The sequence below is a fragment of the Embiotoca jacksoni genome, unplaced genomic scaffold (genome assembly GCF_022577435.1).
Source record: "Embiotoca jacksoni isolate LCO1_2020_lvr unplaced genomic scaffold, fEmbJac1.0.p SCAF_5, whole genome shotgun sequence".
NCBI lineage: Eukaryota > Metazoa > Chordata > Actinopteri > Embiotocidae > Embiotoca > Embiotoca jacksoni.
The window spans coordinates 17,561,349-17,575,577 of NW_027185403.1; the positions used below are offsets into that span (position 1 = coordinate 17,561,349).

Here is a 14,229-nt window from a genome sequence, read left to right on the forward strand (position 1 = left end):
CTCTGGATGACTCACACGGTATGTCCTGAAAGACTGTCTCTAAACAGTCATCCACCCTTCATCACCATCACTTTTTTTGTAGTCCTATATTCACCATGCCAAGGTCATTTGGGCAGACAGTGACCAGAGGCTCCCACCTACACAACATGTTATTAAATCTGTTTAAAATAAAACGTGAGAAGTGTGTTTTTATGTGTGTTTTCAGCATGTTGGTGGAAGATGTGGACGAGTTGAGCTGTGTTTTCAGCACCATGGACAGCGCCGCTCCTCCTCCTATTGATGCTTTTGTTTATGATTTCCAGATAGAAAAAACACCTAACAAATAACAGCCCTCATGAGAAATGATGCACAGATGACATAGACAATGTATAGTGTGTATGCGGCCCATATATAACAGGTTATGAGGGAATGTACCATGGTTTTATAGAGATAGTGATTCCACTAAAACTCGTTTATTTAAGAGCACAATTTACCCCTTGCACAAATGAAATAACCTCCCAAACTGATTTTACTACACGGCTTAGGACTTTAAGGGTAAATTAATGCTCCTGAAAGTACATTTTTTTCTGTTACCGTTGGTGATTGTTTGCTTGATCACCTACCAAAAGTCGCTAAGCCTGCTTTTAATTTAACACTTCGTCGCTATAAAGTCATTACGCAGCACCTCGGCCACATTCGAGTCCCTGTAGGAGTGTTTGAGGGCCTCTAGGTCATTGGTCATTGGTCAACAAGACCCCTGAGCTTGACAGCAGCCGCCTCCTTCTCTGCCACAAAATCACCACACAGCATTCAACCCGACGACTTTGTAGACGGCAGATGAGTCTCTCTTCAGGAGGAGAAAAACGGACAAAACTTTTGGTCGGGAGAGCGCTTCGAGAGTCTGGTGGGCGGTTAGGTGATCTGGGGTGAAGTGATCATTGGTTGTGTATGGATTATCGATAAATGCAGTGCCATTAATTATTTATATATTCCTGTAAAGCGGCGGGTATGCGAGAGAGACGCCGCAGCGGCGAGGATCGCCCGCTCTGAACCGGAGGAGTCACCGGCGGATGATGTCCCGATGTGAGAGTGCTTCCAGAGGAGACGAAGGAGAGGACGAAGGAGGATGAAGAAGGGGGGAGAGGGATCGAGAGCGGCAGAGGTGGAATATAATGAAGTTGAGTGGGAAAGGACTGTGCACCGTCTTCTCCAGCACCCTCCTCTTCGTGTGCGCCCTGAGCGAAGTTGTCGTTGGATTAAGATGCGTCTCGCTGGGATCTACAGTGAAAGCGCATTTCCACCTCGGCGCCGCGGCCGGGGCTTTCTACTCCGGGCTACTTGTGGGAATCGGGCAGGTCCTGCTGGGCTGCGCGCTGCTCTGGTGCATGGAGAAGCCCGGCTGCAGGAATTTCTTTCTCCTCGGTGTTGTTGTCTTCTTGTTGGGAGTCCTCACCGCCTTCTCCGGCGCGGTGGTGGACGGGGACACAGCTTCTCTGGTGGAGAGGAAATATTCCCATTACTGCTTCCACTCTGTGGTTGTGAACCCTGCCTGCCAGCAGCTGAGGGATTACCAGCGGAGTCTGGTCATCTCCACTGTTCTCAGCACCTTGGAGTGCGTCCTCGGGCTCATCAACCTGGTGGTCATCAAAAGGTACAAAACAGAGCAGTTTTCTAGGAGGAGGTGTCAGCGGCGGAGCGCCGGTGCGATCTTCTTCAGCGAGGAGCGGGACTGCTCCTCGGCGGATTTCCAGCCGGTGTCTTACATCAATTTGGGTGTTTTTAATGTGTTTGACGAGACAGGTGCCGAAGTGCAGTGTGGGGGACACCCGTCCATCGAGCTGCCGGGATACTCGCCCACGGACCCGGAGCTCAATCACTGCTTCCCTTTCTCTTACCCGATCCCCAGTGAACTGCCACCCGCGTACGAAGACATTTTCCCCGTTGAGGCATGCAACACATAGCCGCTCTGGAGCAGCCCCGGCAGCGCGTCCCTCTGCTGTGACAATCAATTACTTTTTGCTTAAACAACCCCCTCCTCTTCCTCTTCCGACACAAAACAGTAAGTTACACAGGAGGACAGCAGCAGTGGATTTTAATTCATCTGATTCCTTCTCATCCTGATGAGTTTCTTACATCTTATAGCTTATATCGTACATCCAGTCCAACTGATCAAAGTGACATAGGCCCAGACAGTGCAGCCAGATCAAAGCCCATAAACGCAACAGCTTGCTAGTATAACAAAAGCAGAGTTTGTGTTTTGAATGTTTGCTGTTTTTACTGTGAATAAAATGTGTATTTAACCTCATCTGAAGTCATGAAGCTGCTGCCGGTAGAGCTTTTGGGAAGCTCTGTAATGGTGTGTGTTCAGTCAAAATGAATTGATCGTTTTATTGATATATTAATCAAGAGCCATTAGTGGTCAACTATATGAGCAGTTATTTTCTAATCCATAATTCATAATTTCTGGGGAAAATACCTGGAGCACATCATCATCATCACGCTCCAGTGTTAAGAAGGGAAAGGGCTCTGCTGCATCTCACACTGTGTGCTGTCCACTTTAAAAGGCACACTCCAGTGATTTGTTCTTGCACTTTAATAAAGCTTGGGGTCTAAAAAGAGAGTTGAAGTAGAATGGATAAAATCCAAGGAGCGGGGCCACCAAAGTGTGGGTTAAGCTCTAAAAACACTGACCTCCTACATTTCCCTTAATGCACCTGCAAAGTATTTTCATTAGGCCCTTATTGCCAAGTAAAAAATTGAATTACTCCACACCCTCAGGTTCTATTGCAGCCTTTCTAACCCTGACGACGTCATGACGACAGCATCAGGGTTATCATTTCTCATTGGACTACATTATTCAACTGTTTTTACAGTCCTGATGAGGAGGGAACTGCAGCTTGATGTGGGATTGTGAAAATGACACAGCAGATTATAATAATGATGGTAATGTGGGATTTAGAGGGAAGCAGAAGGTCAGCGGCGGGGTAATGATACTAAATCCCTCCTTTTAGAGCGTCTTTGTTGCACTCCAAGATGGGCCAGGCTGTCCGGGTATGATACAGACTGAAGGTGGTAAGGCACTGTTTCCAATTTAAAAGATTCACACTGAGCAGAGCTGCATCCCATATTGTTCCATTTGATGTGGCCTGAAGTCATTTATAAACCTCACCACACACAAACAACCACATCAGTTCTCAGCATGGATCCTCCCTGGACCATGAAAAGCTTTTCAACCTCACTGTTGCTAATTTCACTGAGCAGCCAGAACAGACAAACGGTAGATGTGCCTGTCATGATTGCGTGCCTACCTTGCTGCTGTGCGGTGAATTATATTGAAATGATTCCTTTTCCCTAAATGAGTATCCGTGGCTGAATGTCTGTCTCGGGGCACTTTGATGAGTGCTCTGTGATGAAGAACCTTTAAGAAGTATTTCACTGGCTCATTGTAATAATCCCAGTATTATCCTTTTCAAAACTGTGTGATGATGCTCTCCGCTGCTTCAGCTGGGCTTTACAAGCCACAGCTGAATACCGGTTAGGAAAAAAGGTGCTGCTCTGGTCTTCTCTGTTAAATTTACTGCCTGTAAAAAATGTGCCTATAACCTAAGATTAACTCAGCAGCCAAGCGGAGAACAAAAGAGGTCTTCAGGGAGTTGGTGCCCTAAAAGTTTCAGAGAGGGTTGTCCAAAGAAAGCTGCAAACGAAGCTAATGGTACGGGCTGTGGAAAAGTCACCTGCTGTGGCTGTGCATCGACAAAAAAAATCACAAGAGGAAACAAGGCTTTCGGTTCAGACCCTAAAAGAAAAGATGATTCCAGCAGCAGGAAGAAGGCTGCTGATCTGGAGCACACATGTCCAGGTCAGATGTATCACAACAGGCTTCATGACTTATCTGGCCTGAATATCCCTTTTAGAAAAAAAACTGGAGTTTCCCATGTTTTACACGTCATCACATGTATGACACATGTTTAAAATATGTGGAACATTTTTCACATGGGAATCTACATGGGCTGTACAACATGAAAATGTTCCAAAACCACATGTTTCACGTGTATGTGGTCACATATGATCATGAGTTCTTGCACATGTGGAATTCATGTGTTTTTTCTGTAAGGGATGTTTCAAGTCTGTTTTGTTTTTTCTATTCTATTTGACAGGTTTAAATGTACGTTTTTAGACAAATGTTTCTGTCTTCTCTCTTGGCTCTAAACACCTCAAAATATTGTACAATATCACATTGTGTAAGGATCACCCAAAGGGAGCGGCTTTTGTTTCGTCTATGTTTACTATGCATGGGGCTTCTTACTGCAGCAGAAATGGTCTAACATTCAATAACTGAAGTCAAAATGAGACCAAAGTAGCCGAGGTAAACGGGCATCATTTGGTTTTACTTGAATGCTTTCAGATGAGATCTTTAGGAGGCTGAATGTGGCATAAATAAAGCTCACATTTAGCTGGTGAAATAAGCTGTGGGTGAAGCTCCAGTCTGAAGGTATATGATCCCTCCTATTAAATCACTGGACCTGCAGTAATGGCTTGTTTGCATTTAGAGTTATTGGACTGAGGATATTTTCCACTTCCATTTTCCAGTTGATTGTGTGGTTTAGCGATGCATAGAGGTTTTATGTTTTTTCCAGGAAGCACAAGGTCACACATGACATACTTTAAAAAACCCAGAGTATACTTCCTCACTGCAGGTCGAACTTTGCATAAACATCATCACGGAATGGAGATAAAATGCTGCTTATATCTTCAAACTTATGGGGACACAATCATGCACATCGCATTTGCTGACATTTAGTGATGCAATCTATTGCAGTGATAACACAGGGGCATTAACTGGCAGACTGGACTCCAGAAAACATCATTATTAAGTACAAGTTTTTCAATAGAAAAAAGCATGTATTAACTTACTACGAGCTAAGTTAGCTCATTTCCACACGTTGCAGTTTAACTTACAAACTGAATGTGATGGACACTTCATTAATACCTCTACTTATGTGGCTTTAGTGCCTCTCTCAGTGTTTCCTAACTAAAAGTAGTGAAGGAGTTTGCTTTTGTTTGCAAATGTGGTCAGCTGAAAACGCAAAGAAATTATAGGTGCAAAAAAAAAATCAATTGCTTGCTCAAATTAAACTTCTCTTCACAGCATGATCATTTTTCTACACCATATGTTTCATCCCCAATGTGGCACAAACAACTCTTATTTTATTCAGACTTATTTTATCCAGCAGTTTTTCCAGTGGTGGTAATTAATGTAATACCGTTATTTAAGTCCTGCACTTAAGTACAGTTTTAAGGTACTTGTTCTTTACTTGAGTATTTCCATTTAAGGCTACTATATACTTCCACATTTCAGAGGGAAGTATTGTACTTCCTCCTCCACTACATTTATCTGAAAGATTTAGTTGCTTTCCAGAGGAAGATTTGACACCATCAACAGGCCTTTTAGAAATATATCACATTGCTAAAGATGAAACCAACTTTTTGACTTCTAATATACAAAACATTTGTGTACAGTCTACAGTCTACAGTCTAAAAGTTGTTAACAGTTCCACCAAAGATGTTCCACTCTATTCTTCAAATGATCCAATATCTCAGCAAAAATCAAAGATTAGAGAAAAAGTCCAAAAGATGAAAACAGATTTGTGGATCAAACTTAATTTTTTCTTCTCTACTCTCCCAGTAATCATCTGACGACCCCTCACATTTATCTGCTGGATATTAAACTGGATATAAAGTAGTTCAAACTAGCTCCACCTGCAGCAGCTCCAACACGAACATGCTGCTGACACACTGATGCTTCAGTATTAATGATCTCATGATGTCATTTATAATACTTATAATATCAGTCGGAGGGAATTACCCAGGACTTTTACTTTAATACTTTAATTACATTTCGCTGCTAATGTACTTCTGTACTTTTACTTCAGTAGGATTTTGCATGCACGACTCTTACATGTAACGGAGTATGTTCACATTGCTGTATTGATACTTCACTTTACTATCTGAATATTTTCCACTGCTGCTGTTTGTAAATATCAGCTCCCTCAGACACATGAACAAAATGACAAAGTGAATTCACCTTTACAAGTAATAGAAGGAGAGATTAACGTTGTAAAAGTCACCAGTGCTCTATCGTGGCAAACTGCATCTCGTACATCTCAGTGCTTGTTAACAAATGTCACCTGCCTGTTCACTGGAAAGAAAATCTCACATCACACCATAAATCTAATCTGTATTTATCCAGGAGAGTTGACTGAGCCTGGATGTTGTTTCCAAACAGATTCACACTGAGAGCCGAGGCAGTGCAGCCGGAGTCTGATGGCCGTCGAGCTGCTACATAAGGGAAGACGCGGGTTAAGTGCCTTGCTTAATGGCACCTTTACAAGCCTAAATCTGTGTTAAAACATCTCAATCCAGGAAAGGAGAATTCAAACAGAGCTGACAGATGTTTTAGAAATGTCATGTGTTATTTAATCACCAGTTTGTTGCTACTTTTAATGGCTAATGAAATGTCAAAAAAGCTTTAAAATGCCATTGACGGTGTGTATCTGTAAGTAAGTATCTCCATTAATGTTAATATATTAACTGTGCCTTTGAAGATAGCCAATGATATCCTTTCTACTTTATGGAAAAGTCCTGCTGCTTCACAGGTCTAATGATGAGTAATTGCACATTTAAAAAAAGCTAAGACATGTCAGGTTGTAATGTAGGGCAGTCCATTATCCTAAGATCTGTGTTCTCTGCAGTCCGGAGGCTTTTTTTCTTCTTCTTTATTCTCCTGGTGACAGATTCTTTGTTGGATAGCAGAGCTGCATTAGTGTAATGACAGCCTGCGGCTCTGGTCACACAAAGTGAAAAACCGCTGACTTGCATCTGAAAGTTCCTCACTCTGAGGCCTAGAAGGGAAGGTTTCTGCACAAGTGATTACTCTGCAGATATTTGGATGAATGATGTACGTGGACAGGAGCAGCCGTGGTGAACCCCGAGGCGAGGAAGCCACATCAAAAATGTCTTTAGCGCTACTTGAGACTTGGTTCCAATTATCTCATTAAAGTGTCTGTGTAATAACTTTTGAGATGCCGTAGTGCCACGTTTCTTTCCGGTGGCCACACACGGAAAATAATAGTGTTGCAGGGTTGACACACACATATCTTCAGCTACATTTTTTTTTCCATCTGCATACTTGTCCGAATGTATGTCAAGGACAAAACTGCCAACCGTACTTATGGAAAAAAAAAAATCAATACCCCCTAAAAGCCTTTCATTAGAAACCTATCCATTTGCTGTGTGCGGCTGCCAGGGAAAGTTGTGTCTGGAAAAGCTCCAGTGGCTTTTTAAAAGCTAACACTGGGCCTTTCCTGATAAAAATGTGGTTCATTGCCCGTGTGTGGGCTTCTAAGCAATGAGACTCGCCTGCGCCCATTTCTCAAAGGCTTGATTCTTCTTCATGATCTCTAATTTATCAATTTGAAGTTTCTGATTCTCACTTTTCTTACCAGGAGCAACAGTGTTAGTCCTCTCATTATGACTGAATTGAGCGCACAGTGACAAACAAGAGAAAAGCCCCATTGCAGAGGCCTTTATTTTTCAACTATCGGTTTACTGTGTCCACAATGTTGGCAAATAATGAAGAATCGATGGCTTGAAGCTCGATGTGCTGGAATCATGAGCAAAAAACCCTTCTGCTTTAGATTGAGTTAATAAAAGATCATTAATATCACACTGATACTGTATGCTTGGATACTATACAGTATGAGGTTGGCACCAAACAGCTCAAAGGAGTTGAAGCTGGCTCTGTGCTTTCAACATACTATTCACTGCACTGCTACAGTGGCACCAAAACATATTTGGACACTTAAGTCACAATTTAAAATGTATGAATGTTATTGTGTTAGAAAGCAGAAAGTAAAGGGTATTTTTTTTGTTTGAAGAATGATTGCCTATAGCATACCTGCTAAGAAGATAAAAGATAAAACAAGAGATTTAAAGTTCAAAATAAAAACAAAAAAGTCTTTAGAAACTAAATAGTTGGCTTCAATAAAAATCCCACTCAGATCCTCTCTGTGCTCTGTGGGATTTAGATCTAATTAAAATAGTCTTTCAGCTGATGAAAGATCCACTTCTGTCCCATGAATTCAGTTTTGGTTGATTTCTTTAAGTGCCCATCCAAAATAAATCCATTGTAATAAAAACATTCTCAGACTTTAACTCTCCCACCGTCACCATTTCTGGACCTCTTGTCCAGTCTGGTTGCAGCTCTTCTTCCACACCAACTTTCTACCATCACATTCATGGAGGTTGAATCTGGACTCAGCATCTCAGCTGTCTTTGATCTTATGATGGTTTCTGCTGTATCTCGCTCCCTCTGTACTCACACTTGTCGATCCTACTTTTAATAGTGTGTGAACCGACTTGTAGCTGGTCATTCTTGTTTTTCTCTACAGTGATCCAAGCTGCTGTTTCTCGCCCGTTTTTGTTAATTTTATTCACAATTCTGTTTTTGATTTTTTTGGGGTCCAGCTGTGGACCTTGTGTTCTTGTCACAAATCCTCCCATCAAGAACGTGTTGAAAACATGTTCGCTCCTCTGTCAAACAGAGTGGCCTTCTTTGTGCAAACAAACAATGCTTGACCTTTTCTCTGAGCTCACTTCACTTGTCTCTGACATTTTTGTTGCAGCTTTTAACTAAACGAGGTCATTTAGTAGATGAAGTCAGTTACCCTGAAGTTCACACAAGCAGAGGTGTAGTTCATCACAGTCAGATCGGATATGTTCCACGAACTTTAACAATCTGACTTGTCCAAATACTTTTTCATTTTCATTCAGAGGAGGATGTTCACGTTGTCTCAAGTGAGAACCTGATTTATTTATTTATTAGACAATATTTGGTTACAGTTGAGCTAAATGTGTTTTTATATGGATGATTGTTTTTAAACATGATGAACCTCCTGTAAATTAGATCATAGTCTGGAGGTGCAATATGTAAGATTATGATTAAGATTAAAATCATTTAATACCACTTTGTTAAGAGATGATACTGAGTCACTGCAGCAGCCGGTCAGTCTGCCTTCAGTCCGGCACTCTTGGTCAAATTTAGTGTATTCTGGTCCTGCCGTTAGTCTGGAGATGGCTTTTTTTCCCTTTTCAACTGATGATGTTAAAGTTAGTATGGACCCTCCAGTGGATTGTCTCGGAAAAGAGTTGCAAGAAAACAGCCACAGAAAAATCCCCCGTTAAGAATGCTTCTCTGAGGTTTGTGTTGTCATCAGCTGCTCTAAAGATCAGTTCTGAATCATCCAAACAAAGTCAGTCTGCTTGGTTTGGTAGATTGATAATTGAGCTGATCACATACACGAGTCTTACTGGTCTGAATCGCATGTCAACAAACAGCTAACTTAAAACATGAACTCTGTCGGTAACATTAAACAGTTTGTTATCTTTACAAGCAATCGCTACATGGCCAACGTCAGCATTAACAACCGCTAGTTACCCGTCGAGAAGAAATATTGAGAGTTCATTCCTCTACTCACCAGCAGCTGTCTGTAGTTTCACACCAAAGTTCACTCTGTTCAGCTCCTATTTTACTAAGAGTTTCAGTACAGTTGTGTTTACCATATTATCATAACCGGAGGTTATGCGACTTCTTCCTCCGTTGGACTGAGGCCAAACCGGATGGTACGGAGACTCTTTATTGGCGCTTGAGTTGTGGGGTTGTATTACGAGATGGGACGGGCTTGTGCTAGCTGGTTAGCATGCTGACTTCAATAGATACCTCTGCAACACAGAGATGTTTGACAAAACGTCAAAACTGTTATTTTTTCTCATTGTGTGGAAAATCTTAGCAAATGATTGAATGTTTTTAAACTAAAAATCTGCCATGCTGTACCTTTAACCGTCCAAGTACTTCTTTCTGGGTCTTCTGTACAAACAGCAGGTAGCAAACTGAGAAGTTATTATATAAATCAGCAAAGTTATGAACTTAGGTTTAAATGATCTCAAACATCTGATAATACAAATGTTCATGTTAAAATTTGAAATGTCAAAGATGATTAATAAAACATTTTCCAAACTCAATGTCCACTTACTAGCTTTTTTTTTCTCCTCGACTTAAGTTTGAATCCTAAAGTCTACATCAGTAGATAACGTTTGCTCAGTTATCACGGCGATGGATCTGTTGATATGATGGTTGATTAGATTTCTTGGGCTGCTTCTAACAACCTTTTTCATGATACAGGCTCACGATCTGATCGTATATATTATAAATTGATCTGGCAACTGAATGACTGACTAATTCTGTCAACTTTTAAGACTTCTTGTCAGTGTTTGCTCATAAAAGAGTTCTCTCTTGAAAAAATAACAACAATGCAAACTCAAGGTCCACCGACGAGATTTTTGTTGAGCTTTCAACTACAGCCCATTGTCCTCAACTGGGGCCGGGACAAGCTCACATATACATATAAACAGATCTGTTTCCATAGCAATTGAGAAAACGCCATTCACTGATGAAGACCATTTGTTTCCATTAAAAGCTCCAGAAAAGCTAGTGAGTGCACTTTGTGGTACAATTGTGGTTGTTGATCAGGAGCCCAGCAGTGGTTTCACATCCTGAGATGTCTGGTTGTTTTCCATCACAGTCCTATTTCAAAATGTACAGAGGATGAACAGACTTTTTACAGGAGAAAAAGTTCCATTATTTTCTTTCAGGTCACCTAAAAGAGGTCGATGAGCGTCAAGGATGACTTAGCAGCCCTTTATTAGCGACTTGGACCCCACCATCATTGACCTGCAGCTCACATGGCAACCTGCTGAAATTATATTTAATGAATGCTCCTCTTCACTGTTACAGTTGAAATATCTTTTATACTAAAGCAAACACTGCACTTAATTAGTCTGTTTCCTCTATTTGTCTTCAAATTAATGAGCACCTTGTGCTGGCTAGGTGTTTTATGTTATTGCTAACTCCTGCCTGGTTTGTTGTGATCTGTTTCTTCATACTGAAAATGTATAGAAAGTTAAGAGCAATGAAGAGTGCTGTATTTCTCACCTAAAACTTCTCCAAGAGAGACGTTGCAATATTTACAGAATGATTATATAAGCATCTGAAAGTGTTCACAGAGTCACCTCTTTGTTTTCACAGTGACTTCTTACACATAATCAGAGCAGCTCTAACTGATTTATCAGTGAAGATGCCTTGATTTAGAGGGTTTAATGAAGTTCATGAGGGGTTAACAAGCAGCTTCTCCACTGCTGTGTAAGTGTGGCCAGTAGTAATTTTATGCAAACAGCAAGTGTTTCCCTCCAGGTTTCTTAACGACTGAGCAGAGTTTTAGTGAGCTGGATTCCTCTCAGTAGCTTGGAACAGAAAGTGTGGCAGAGATGCAGTGAAGGGAGAAGGGGAACCCTGGCAGCAACTGCAGCCACCGAGTGAGTTGTGCGTCAATCAATAACTCCTGCAGTGACTGTGTTTTCAGAGGGAGCCAGCTCCAAACTTGCAATAACCTCTTTGGCTGACTGCCATCTGCCACTTAGCAGACAGCTCCTGGAGCATCAGAAGAGCGGAGCGGTGCCGCTGAGGTAAGGTCGCTTTCACCGAGAAAGCTCCAGCTCAAACGCACAACTTTAATTTAGTTCTCCAGCTGCTCCGTACCTGTAATTAGTTTTGTATTTTCTGCTGGACCGCCAGAACCGACAATGAAAGAGTGATGAAAAGCACATGCAAATCACGTGCTTCACATATGTATTCAAACAGAATACATGCTGAGAAGGTGCAAAGTGCTTACTGATTCATGAGAGCATGATTTATGGCTTTTCACATGGGCACAAACACAAGTGTCGGATGTTATAAAGAGACATTGCACCGCAACGTGAGGAAGTATCATTTCACACATTTTGTTTTTCTTCACTTTAGCTAAAATATTATTATATATAGAAATATAGAGATGTATTTCTAAACCTTTTACACATTTTTTTTTTTTTTGCATTATTAAAGAATTGCTTGTTATATAACAAGCGGCAGTAAAAATAAGATGGATTATGAATATTCACCTTCCACCATTTCCAGGGAAAATGTGGCTGTTCAGCTGCTAAATGCTCCACATTGTTCACCAGCTAGTTGATAAATTGGTCTGCCTTTGGTTTGGAGTTTGGCAGATTGTGCAGTCAGTTCTTTTTTTAACAACACAGATGTGTACTGCATCTGAAAATGATGCTGATTAGAGTGAAACAAAACAGTTATGGGGTCAGAAAACCAAAAGAATCAGCTGCAAGATGCTAAAAAAAACAACCTGTAGGGAACTGTAAAGTCTCACATACAAGTACTGACTGTATTTAATCCATTATTGTTATAAATATAATGATAATAGCAATCACTGATCCGTCTGTTTTGAGAAAGATTTACAATTGAATGGGGGAGATTGGATTTCATGAACAACATGGTGAAAGCTCTGTTATGAAACCGACTGAAATATGTGAAAAAAATTTATTTGTCTAACATTGGCTCTTGCCAATGTGATTGAATGTAAAAAAAAAATAAAAATAAAAGACTCTATCTTTACATCAGCAGGCGTGGACAGGAACCAGAAGCCTTCCTTTCACACAGACCCTGAGGTAAAACGTGGTAGCCAGATGTAGGGATATTCATGAGCTCCTGGCTGAGCACTGCAGCATTGGAGTTTGTCACAAAATACAAGCGCATCACCTCGATGTAACTGCAAGTCTCAGAGAGAAAGTCTCTGACTGTTATCTCTGCCTACATATGCAACATTTTACAGTTGCTGGTCTTCTCGTAGCCTTTTGGTTACCTGAAGTTGGTCACCTGGGCAACAACCCTGAGAGGGGCTGGGAGAAATGAGATGCTTGATCTGAACCCGAGCACTTAAATCAGATGTATGCGTTTCAGAGTGATGTTGACCTGGTAACAGAACACCTCAGGTTAAAAAGAGACTGGGCACAAACATGTGTCACCATGTTAAAGCCTTCATTGCATCAGTGCTGTGACCACAAGGTCACATGTGCGTTATCGTCATTCCTGGCAAACCAGAGAAGCAGGGTTTCACTCCCACACGCCTGTGGAGAGTGAAGTGTGTCTGTTTGATGACACTTGACTGTAACTTTGCAACAAAAGGAGCCAGTTGGACCCACCAACCTCAAAGGAGACCCAGGCGCAGGCTCTGACCCACCTGGAGATTACATATCCTTTTGAGCTCCAGAACACTTTCAGATCTCCCACAATAATAAGAGGTCCTGCAAAGAAGAATGGGAGAAACTGCCCAAGAATAGGTGCCAAGCTTGTAGCATCGTACTCAAAAAGACTTGAGGCTGTAATTGTTGCCAAAGGTGCTTCAACAAAGTATTGAGCAAAGGCTGTGAATACTTATGTACGAGTTATATTTTCGTTCTTTATTTTTAATAGATTTGCTAAAATTTTAAACAAACTTTTTTCACTGTCATTATGGGGTAACAACAAAATGTGGAAAAAGTGAAGCGCTGTGAATACTTTCCGGATGTACTGTAAATGTAGTTCCAACAACAACAGTGGAAGAGCTCGATGAAGTCATATGAACAGATGCAGCAACACCAGCGAATGTTGACGAATGGAAGCCGGAGTACACAAACTCTTGCCAACATGACGTTGCACTGCTCACACCGGGGGAGAGTCTCTGCTGTTTACAGCTTGATGAGTTTCGGCGCACAACATACATCATGATGGTCACTGCTGCTCCAATAGCCTCAAAATTGACCCTAAGCAATACACAATGGAGTCAGTCCATCTATTCATTCGGTGAGCTGGGGTCTGGTAAAACCAGCATAGGAGGACATGGCTCGGGTAGCTCAAAACTGTGACCCAAAACTGCTGGAAAATGGTTGGATTGAACATAAAATGGAGATTAAAATAACGAGTGAAAGTTAGTGACCAAATGAAGTGAACGGTGGTTTAATTAAGTCACAAATCGATCGCTGACAGGAAGCCTCAGGCAAAATTGGATGTAATGGAGATAAATCCTAAATACAATTTGCAGTTATTGAGGTCTACATGAAAGACTGGATATTAAAAATTGAAAAAGTAAGGGTAAAAACATTTGTCCTTATGTTTGAAACAAAACTGTACAAACACACGTCTAACATTTCTGGACATGTTCCATCTCAAACTGACCGAATTCAGCTTTGCGTGCTTCACATTTTGTGATGTCAGGGCAACAGTACATCTTTGGTGCATCATCACTTCAGAGATTTTAAGAGAGACTC

General features: G+C 41.3%; 1 protein-coding gene across 2 annotated transcripts; it reads left to right on the top strand.

Annotated features, from left to right (window-relative positions):
• Positions 1 to 10,042, top strand: LOC138211508 (transmembrane protein 271). Of its 2 annotated transcripts, none has more exons than XM_069171459.1 (2): positions 1 to 18; positions 980 to 10,042. In XM_069171459.1, exon 2 carries the CDS (start codon positions 1,152 to 1,154, stop codon positions 1,938 to 1,940), a length of 789 nt encoding a protein of 262 aa, XP_069027560.1. In that variant the 5' UTR covers positions 1 to 18; positions 980 to 1,151; the 3' UTR covers positions 1,941 to 10,042. The 2 variants fall into 2 exon arrangements, with proteins under 2 accessions (XP_069027560.1, XP_069027559.1); XM_069171458.1 differs by lacking the exon at positions 1 to 18 and adding an exon at positions 769 to 883.
• The last annotated feature ends 4,187 nt before the right edge of the window (positions 10,043 to 14,229 follow it).